The sequence below is a fragment of the Babylonia areolata genome, chromosome 18 (genome assembly GCF_041734735.1).
Source record: "Babylonia areolata isolate BAREFJ2019XMU chromosome 18, ASM4173473v1, whole genome shotgun sequence".
Classification (NCBI taxonomy): domain Eukaryota; kingdom Metazoa; phylum Mollusca; class Gastropoda; order Neogastropoda; family Buccinidae; genus Babylonia; species Babylonia areolata.
Genome location: NC_134893.1, coordinates 50,995,477 through 51,005,476, shown reverse-complemented (window position 1 = coordinate 51,005,476; position 10,000 = coordinate 50,995,477). Strand labels below are relative to the sequence as shown.

Below are 10,000 nucleotides of genomic sequence, written 5' to 3'. Positions count from 1 at the left end.
CCTTCTTCTTCTCCTTCTCCTTCTTCTTCTTCTTCTTCTTCTTCTTCTTCTTCTTCTTCTTCTCCTTCTTCTTCTTCTTCTTCTTCTTCTTCTTCCTCCTCCTCCTCTTCTTCTTCCTCCTCCTTCTCTTGTTGTGTGTAGTCTGGATTTCTTACTTTTCTTAGTCTTGTTTTTTTTTCTTGTTGCGGGTCCTGTGTTTGTGCTTGTCTTTCTTCATATTCTTCTTGTTCTTATTTCTCTCCTGATTTGATCCTTGTGTCCTGCTGGCAGTCGTATATCAGTGTGTGTGTGTGTGTGTGTGTGTGTGTGTGTGTGTGTGTGTGTGTGTGTGTGTGTGTGTGTGTGTCTGTCTGTCTGTCTGTCTGTGTCTGTGTCTGTGTCTGTGTGCGTGTGTGTGCGAGAAGAGAGCGAGAGAGCGAGAGAGAGAGCAAGTGTTTGCTAAAGCATTTTTTGTCTCTAATGACAAATAGCCTTCCTCGTCATATTCATTGTATGAAGCTTGAGCAAAATTCAAATCAGGAAATGTGCGTGGTGGTGTTGGTGGTGGTGGTGTGTGTGTGTGTGAGTGTGTGTGTGTGTGTGTGTGTGTGTGTGTGTGTGTGTGTGTGTGTTTGTGCGTGTGTGCTTGTGTGTGTGTGTGTGTGTGTGTGTGTGTGTGTGTGTGTGTGTGTGTGTGTGTGTGTGTGTGTGTGTGTGTGTGTGTGTGTGAATGCAATTGTTTTTCAGTTGAGATATAAGATATATTAGACTAAATAAGTGGTTGAATAAAGAGGCAAACAAACAAAAAAATATATCTAAAAAAACACCACCACCACCACCACCACCACCAACAACAACAACAAAAAACCCATGGTTGTATTCGTCATGAACAGATCTGTTACGCACAGATAGATAGATAGATAGATAGATAGATAGATAGATAGATAGATAGATAGATAGATAGACAGATAGATAGATAGAAAAAAAAAGAAAGAGGAAATCTAGTGTGAGATAATTACCTGTTTGTTGTTTTAGAGCATGTTTTAACTAAGAACAATGTCCACTCCTCCTCCTCCTCCTCCTCCTCCTCCTCCTACGCCCCTCTCTTCCCTTCCCCCACACCCTCGTCTTTCCAAACCAACCAGGATACAATGCATCGATTGATTGATTGAACCGAATAAGTTACGAGCTCACTGGCAAACCACGCAGATAACGCTCTGTGTGTGTTTCAGCAGACCACTGAGGAAGCTTCGTTTGCATGGTTTGTTTTTTTTTATTTGATCTTCGGACATCATGGCGAACGACAACTCTTCCGACTCTCCTGTGAGGAAAAGAATGAACGGGCTTTTCTTTGTCGTCTGCTGCTGCTGCGTTTGGGCTGACAAAGGTTTGGTTGTCCGTACCTCTGTGAAGTGATTGAATTTAGTGCTTTTTTCTTGTTGTGTTGAACTATATACAGTTCTCTTTCTTTCTTGTTTTCTTTCTTTCTTTCTTTCTTTAAAGTCGATGGTGGTTTTTCCCCCCACATACTTATGATATTTCAATGCATTGTGTGTTCGATTGGCTCATCAGCCGACTAAATAATTCTCCCTGACGTACTTATGTGAGAAAAGCTTAAAATACTGATTAATTTAAGTTCTGCGCGCGCGCGCACACACACACACACACACACACACACACACACACACACACACACACACACACACACACACACACACACACACACACACACACACACATATATATATATATATATATATATATATATATATATATATATTATAGGGAGAGAGAATCGAAAGGGTCCAATTAAAACAATACTCGTATCTTGAACGGTTACAAAAACAGTGCAAAAACAGCGAGGGGGTGGGTGGGAGAGGAGTTTGAGGCCTACAGATAGCATAGAAACGATTGTGAGTATCTCATTTCGACAAAAAGTCGCGCTGACACCCTGACTGGTACGTACGTTTTATGTCTGTACCTGTCACTGATACATATTGCGGCCGGTGTGAACTGAAAGAAAGCAGGCCATTGTTTACAGAGCACTTTTCCGCTGCTTCGCTTTGTACCATCCACCCACATTCCAGCCCTGTTTACGACCAAGGCTTAAAAGCACCGCGCACGCCTCTGTGTGTGTGTGTGTGTGTGTGTGTGTGTGTGGGTGTGTGTGTGTGTCTGTGTGTCTGTGTGTGTGGCCATAAAAAATCTCTTCAGGGACTGAGTCAAGAGGGTGGAGGTTTGGTTTGGTTTGGTTTGGTTTGTGACTCGAGTCGATATCGATTCGGGATAGGCTGAAGTAGCGTGCTGGTTAAATACCACATCGAGCCGTGTCAGGCCCGGTTACATTCCATAGCAAACCGTGCCATACTATACCATGTCATACTACTCATACTACAACAATGCCATAGTGTGCCATATTACAACATGCCCCATCGTGTTTCAGTTTCAGTTTCAGTAGCTCAAGGAGGCGTCACTGCGTTCGGACAAATCTATTATACGCTACACCACATCTGCCAAGCAGATGCCTGACCAGCAGCGTAACCCAACAGTAGTAAATAATAGATAAATACATAAAAAAAGAACTACTACTACTACTAATAATATGTATAAGGCGCAAAAATCTTGATGAAGTCAACTATAAGCGTACCAAAAAAAAAAAAAAAAAAAAAAAAAAATCGTGATTTACCCCCATTGTATATTATGTCATGTCGACCGTGTCTTGCCATACTATGCGATACCACATTGTACTGTATCACGCTATACCATACTATACAACACAATAATGCTATACAATGTCATGCCATACTATACCACACGATATTATTCCAAACCGCATAATACCATATCATGTCATGCCATGTCATGTCACACAACGGCATGCTGTACCGTACTACACCACATAATATCATGCCATACCATACTGTACAATGTTTTGCCGAACCATGCCATGCCATGCTTTACAATAATGCACCATAATAGATCACCTGATACCGTACTAAGTTATGTCGAGTCATGCCGTACCATGCCATGGCATGACATGTCATACTATGCAATACCATACCATGTGTCTTCATACCATAACATGCCTTACTACACAATACCATACCATACCATACCATACCATACCATACCATACCACGCGATGTCACGTTATACCATACCATACAATACCATACCATACCATACCATACCGGTATACCACTCCATGCCAAGCGACACGCTTCCCAATATCCCTGTGTGTGTGTGTGTGTGTGTGTGTGTGTGTGTGTGTGTGTGTGTGTGTGTGTGCGTGTATGTATGTATGTGGGTGTGGGTGAGTGTGATTTTTTCTTTCAATGAATTATTGCTGGAATGAAAGTCACATGCACGCGCTCGAGGTTCTTAATCTTCCAACCCACAAAAACAAGAAGTTCCTAATTCATACCGGTTTGTGGTGTTATATATATATATATATATATATATATATATATATATATATATATATATATATATATATATATATATATATATATATATATATACTTTCTCCCGAGTCCATGCCAGGATGCTGTCTCCACGACCTTTTCAGTGATACTTAACATCAGTACGGAAAGCTCTCCGCGGTCAACTTGTATCGTTAACGTTTCCGAATGTTAAACCAGTGTGAACAGTCACGCTTCGTAGTTACCATGACGAATGCAGCAAAGTCGGCCGCGGATCTCATCAAAATGCATGACGCTACCCGGGTAATGCCACCGTCGGTGACCCGTGAGAACTCCCCGGTTTTGCTTCAGTGAAAGAGATCTAGGCCTGTGAACTGTCTACTATACCGACGGATTCAAAGTCAGCTGGGTTGTGTTACCTGCTTGTGTGTATTTAGATTTATGCATCCCCCCCCCCCACACCCCCTTTTGTTCAACATTTGACATGTTGTGAGAGTGTTGGACTTGGCTGAGATATTGTGAAGGGTGAGTGATGAGCCTGTGGATGTACAATTTAATTTCCAAAATGGATGAATAAAGATGTATTGTATTGTATTGTATCGTGTCGTATCGTATTGTATTGTATTGTATGCCTTAGGGGCTTGCCGAATGGTAATTGTTCAGTCGGGAACAAACTGATTCGTTCATCCGGAATCGTGCTGAGGGGGTTGAGGCGAGGCAATTGATCGGTAGTCCCCGCTAAACCCTATCAGCTTCACTTGATCGTACTAGTCGTAATATCACGGCACGACACATCCGAACCCGGACAACATATGTACTCTAAACATCTAAAAACACCGAAACTTATCCCCAGTCATTTCAGTGAATCAGCTCTCTCTCTCTCTCTCTCTCTCTCTCTCTCTCTCTCTCTCTCTCTCTCTCTCTCTCTCTCTCTCTCTCTCTCTCTCTCTCTGTGTGTGTGTGTGTGTGCGTGTGTGTGTGTGTGTGTGTGTGTGTGTGTGTGTGTGTGTGTGTGTGTGTGTGTGTGTGTGTGTGTGTGTGTGTTTAATAGGCGGACTGGTAAGTCCATTATATGGTTCACACATCTGATAAGCAATAAGGCAAAAATGAAAGAAAAACAAAAATCAAAACTAAACTTTTGGTGTCAAAACAGAGAAGGGATCATGGTGGTAGTGCCATATGAAAAACAAAAGTTGTCAGACTCTGACCTCAATAGCGCAGAAACCCAGTGCACTTGACTAGGCCTTGATCGAGTGTCCGTCTGGATATAACCAGTCCCAGCTAAATCCTGCAATCAATACATATTTCCTAAAGCACGCTTTTGTATTTTTATCCAAGGTATATGATTACATGTGATACATTTTGCTATTTTCATGTACTTATTCATATATTCATAAAAAAGAAAGAATCAACAATGTTAAATATATCAATGGTAGTTTAACTGACAGCAACGAGGAGTGGTTTCATTTAATTTTTGTGTTTTTGTCCTTGTTTCGTTGTTGTTTTTTTAGGTTTTTTTTATGACAATTATGGCGTGACATTATCAAACGCTAGAAGAGGTCCATTCAATCTGACTGACGAAACTCTCGCTTGACGACAGAGTAACTTTTTTTTTTTCTATTTCAGTGTGTCCGATCTTTTATTTTCATTTATTTATTTTTTTCATTTTTATTCAGTTTATCCTGTCAAGGGTCAAACACTGCCCACTTTCAATGGCTGCCCGTCTCCACTGCTTGTGAAAGAAGACACAGAAGTTGGTAGGTAACACTGGTCATCGTGTGATTTTAATAGTTTGTTTAATCGTGCATGTCATAATTATCTGACCTATCGTCATACGAGTCTAGTTATTCATTCATGCTATTGATTTTGTCGTAGTTTAAACTTCAGTTGTGTGTTTAATGCAAATATTGTTTTGAATCATGCATCCCACTTGAGCAAAAACAAAAACAAAAACCAAACAAAAAACAAACAAAAAATAATTTTAAAAACCAACAAAAAACAAAACAAAAAACCCACAAAAAAACAAAAACAAAAAACAAACAAACAAACAAAAATCCAGAATTGCTCATGAATATGTTTATTGCATTTACATAACTTCGCGATGAGCACGTTTTAATGTAAATAATCGATGTGTTGCTATGATTTATTTTGACACGATAAATGTTGTAAATAGACTTTAGTGTATAACCAGTGTCATCAATCAATTTGTCAATCAATCTGTCTATCTATTCATTTATTGGCTCATATGTCTGTCTGTCTGTCTGTCTCTCTCAATCCATCTATCTATCTACACACACACACACACACACACACACACACACACACATATATATATATATATATATATATATATATATATATATATATATAGAGAGAGAGAGAGAGAGAGAGAGAGAGAGAGAGAGAGAGAGAGAGAGAGAGAGAAGGTTTACCTTACGTTCATCTCCATGTAAATCTGTCTCTCTATTTATCTGTCTATTTGTTGGCAAATGTTTGTGAATGTTGTGACCGAATCCCAACCTTTCAATCATCAGTTAGTGGCACTATATACGGAGTCACGGATCAATTCAACCACCGTCGTTATCGTCAACATCATCACCTTCGACATAAGTAGTAGTAGTAGTAGTAGTAGCAGCAGCAGAAGTAGCAGTAGTAGTGTCGTTGTTATTATCATTGTCACTAGCATCAGTACAGCATGACTGTTATTAGTATAATTATTGTCGTTGTCATCGGCGTCATCAACATCATCACCGTCATCATCAGCATAATCATCATCGTCACAGTCATCACCATTATCATCATCAGCAGAGCATCATCATCGACCTCCGCTGTTCTTGTTCCCACGTTCATTCCGATACGTGATGTGGTTCTGGGAGTAATGGTCATGTTGGTGGTGGGTGGGGGGTGAACACAGGTCAGACGCTGTTCTCCATCCAAGCCAGGGTCAACGTGGACGCGTTCCCTGCCAACAACCTGACCTTCACCCTGGAGAGCGGCACGAGCGAGCTGGTCAACCTGACCCAGCCCGTCTTTCTCAACGACTCCAACCCAACAGGCTCGTGGGCCTGCGACGTGGTGCTTGGCGCGTCGCTCGACCGTGACTTTGTGAGTGTAGATGGATGTATTGTATTGCATTTTATTGTATTGTTTTACTCCTTTTTGTCACAACAGATTTCTCTGTGTAAAATTCGGGCTGCTCTCCCCATGCAGGGAGAGTGCGTCGCTACACTGAGAGCGCCATCCATTTGGGGGGGGGGGGGGATATTTTTTTTTTTCTGCCTGCAATTTTATTTGTTTTCCGAAGTGGATTTTTCTTCACAGTTTTGCCAACGATATCCCTTTTTGTTGCCGTGTTGTTGTTTTTGTACGTGCGCTAAGTGCATACTGCACACGGGACGCTGGTTTATCGTCTCGTCCGAATGTCTAGCGTCCAGACCACTACTCAACGTCTAGTGGAGAGGGGAAGTAAAATACTGGCGACTTTGGGATTCGAACCAGTGCGCTCAGATTCTCTCGCTTCCTGGGTGTATATAGCTACTTCCATTTGGTGCCATTTAATTTATTTTATTTTCTATTCATTTTATTTGTTTGTTGTTTTCTTCTTATGTTGGACACGTGCTGCTGCCAAAAAGAAAATCTCTGTACCAAAGTATAGACAATAAAGTTTGTGTATTGTATTGTGTATTGTGGACGCGTTACCTCTAGGCCAACACTCCACTCATGGATGGATGGATGGATGGAAGATGGATGGATGGAAGGTGGAAGAGCAGAGAGTAGACAAGACAAGAAGTATCTTTTTTTTTTTTTAAATCCTACAGAGGGAACATGAAAAGTAGAAAGGAAGGGAGGGATGGATGAAGGAAGAAAGGAAAGTAAGGAAAGAAAGAAGGGAAAGGGGAGAAAGGGGTGAGGGAGGGGGGAGGGAAGGAGGAAGTGGAGAGTGATTGAAAGGAGGAAGGGAAGCAATGAAGTGAGAAAAGAAGGGAGGTAAAAAAAGAGGAAGGAAAGTGAGAATGGTAGAATGGAGGGACGGATAAGGGAGGTGTAAAGGATGAAATGGATGGAAGGAGGGGAGAAGGATGGGACGAGGAATGGAGGAAGGAAGGAAAGAAGGGAGGGCGGGATGAAGGGAAGGAAGGCAAAAAGAAAGAATCATCTTTGCAAATGAATGAGAAACTACGTTGTGACTATTGAAGGACTGAATGAATATTGTGATAATGAATGAACTGAAATCGGTTATGGATGAATGAATGAAGAATTTAGATGGGGGTGGGGGGGGGGGGGGGGGGTAAGTAAGTGAATGGTTGAATCGATGAATAAATGAAAGAGTGAATGAATGATTAAATGAATGAACGGATGAATTAACAAACGGATGAGCGAATGAATAAATACGTTCGTAAATAAATGTGTCACAGAAATTAGGGACGTCCTCAGGATTTCAAGAACGTCAACGTTCAGTGGTATACCTGGTAATATCACTGTCCGTACACGTTGTATAAACATGCGCGCACACACACACACACATGGAAGGGGGCGGGGGTGGGGGATTGGGGGGGGGGGCAGAAAGACCGAGGGAGACACAGAGATAGAGACTTATTTTCTCTGACATATAAAATGTCGTTATGTTTCAGGAACCCAGTAGACGTGCTCTGTCATTTGGAGCCACCGACACCAAAGGCAATACAGCCGTGAGTGTAACTGTGTCAAACAGTGTTAATTCAAGTTCTTGCTTTCTATTTCATTGTCAACGCATGTTCTTCACGCCCATGTTTATTTCAACATCACCCCTGTTGTCTAATTTTAGTCTTCTTTCTGAATTTCTATGTATGTCTGTATGTATGTGTCTCTTTGTCTCTCCCTCTGCATTTCTGTACTTCTGTCTCTTGTCTGTCTGTCAGTCTTGCTGCCTCTCTCTGTCCTTGTCTTTGTCTCTGTCGCATCGACGGGCGCAATAGCCGAGTGGTTAAAGCGTTGGACTGTCAATCTGAGGGTCCCGGGTTCGAATCACGGTGACGGCGCCTGGTGGGTAAAGGGTGGAGATTTTTCCGATCTCCCAGGTCAACATATGTGCAGACCTGCCAGTGCCTGAACCCCTTTCGTGTGTATATGCAAGCAGAAGATCAAATACGCACGTTAAAGATCCTGTAATCCATGTCAGCGTTCGGTGGGTTATGGAAACAAGAACATACCCAGCATGCAACCCCCGAAAACGGAGTATGGCTGCCTACACGGCGGGGTAAAAAAGGTCATACACGTAAAAGCCCACTCGTGTGCATACGAGTGAACGCAGAAGAAGAAGAATAAGTCTCTGTCGCGTCTAATAATGCTGCTATGCCTGTTGTAAATGTTCATAAATGTTTAGGTTAAAATCTTCTCTATTAGACTTAGTTTCACAGCAGCATGTAAGGATCTTACGAATAAAACAAAGAATGCTTCACTGGGTATAATGGAAAAACTAAATCAACTTAAAAATAACAACTTATATCTACTACTGAGACTGATGACCAAATTCAGCCCATTGTTCAGTATGATGCAGAACTATGGGGCCTTGACGATGCATGCCGTCAATGTGAAAAAGTGCGCTTATTTACCCTGAAGAAATTTTCAGGGGTTGACATACGAACACCCAATGATATCATTTATGGAGAAACCAACAAATATCCTATTTACGTAAACTGTATTTTACGCTGTATCCGTTACTGGCTGAAATTAACTAGTTTGGAGGAATATAGGTGACAACGAAGAGCTTATAAATGTTACTTGACCTGGATGCAAGAAATAAGAGAAATTGTGTTTCGAATGTCCGTTGTAAATTGTTTCAGTTTGGTTTTGGTTGTGTATGGGAAAATCAAGAGATTCAAGATGTCAGATTTTTTATAAGTGAGTTTTAAAGACATATTAATTGTATGCAGATGGCAAGAGTGGGACTCTTGTATTAAAGATAGCGACAGATTTGAAATATATCGAACGTTTTGTACTGTTCATAATATTAAATTGTACCTGCAAATGGATTTAGATTTGGTATCTTTGAAATTACTCAGCATCAATTACGTTATAGTAAGCATACTGAAAAGACTTAGTTTGTCCATTATGCAAAACTGGAAGAGAAAATGAGTTGCGCGCGCGCGCGCGCGCGTGTGTGTGTGTGTGTGTGTGTGTGTGCGCGAACGAATGTGCGTATTCATGTGTGCACAGACGTTTATTGGGTTGTCTGATTTCCTACTTGTCGTTGTTCTGTGTTTTTCCTTGTAGATGTAATATTTTCATGTTTGTAAAACCGTGGACTTTCCTTGTTTCTTAGGTCACCATTTGCTACATGAACATCGAAGATGTCAACGACAATGACCCTTCATTTCAAGGGCTGCCCTTTGATATTGAAGTCAACGAGGTAAAAAGCACGATAATTGTTTTCCTCAAAAATGCTGTTGTTGTTTTATTTCGTTGTTTTGTGTCGTGTTTCGTTGTTGTTTTTTTGTTGTTGTTTGTTTGCGACAGCGTTTGCCCTTCTCTTATTTTCAGTCACATTCAATGTAGAAATCAAGTTTGATATCAAGTTCTGTGGGTTTTTTCCTTGGGTACAGAAGATTGTAATACAACAA

General features: G+C 41.2%; 1 protein-coding gene across 2 annotated transcripts in view; it reads left to right on the top strand.

The window, feature by feature from the left end:
* The window catches only part of LOC143292881 (uncharacterized), a 27,927-nt gene that overhangs the window by 1,350 nt on the left and 16,577 nt on the right, over positions 1-10,000 (top strand). Inside the window, exons 2-6 of one of the 2 annotated variants that reach the window (XM_076603538.1) lie at positions 1,215-1,366; positions 5,078-5,158; positions 6,316-6,506; positions 8,033-8,089; positions 9,703-9,789. In XM_076603538.1, coding sequence (XP_076459653.1) covers positions 1,273-1,366; positions 5,078-5,158; positions 6,316-6,506; positions 8,033-8,089; positions 9,703-9,789 — 510 coding nt within the window. In that variant the 5' untranslated portion in view covers positions 1,215-1,272. Of the gene's footprint in view, positions 1-1,211; positions 1,367-5,077; positions 5,159-6,315; positions 6,507-8,032; positions 8,090-9,702; positions 9,790-10,000 lie in introns of both variants that reach the window. The other variant, XM_076603537.1, reaches the window with a different exon arrangement.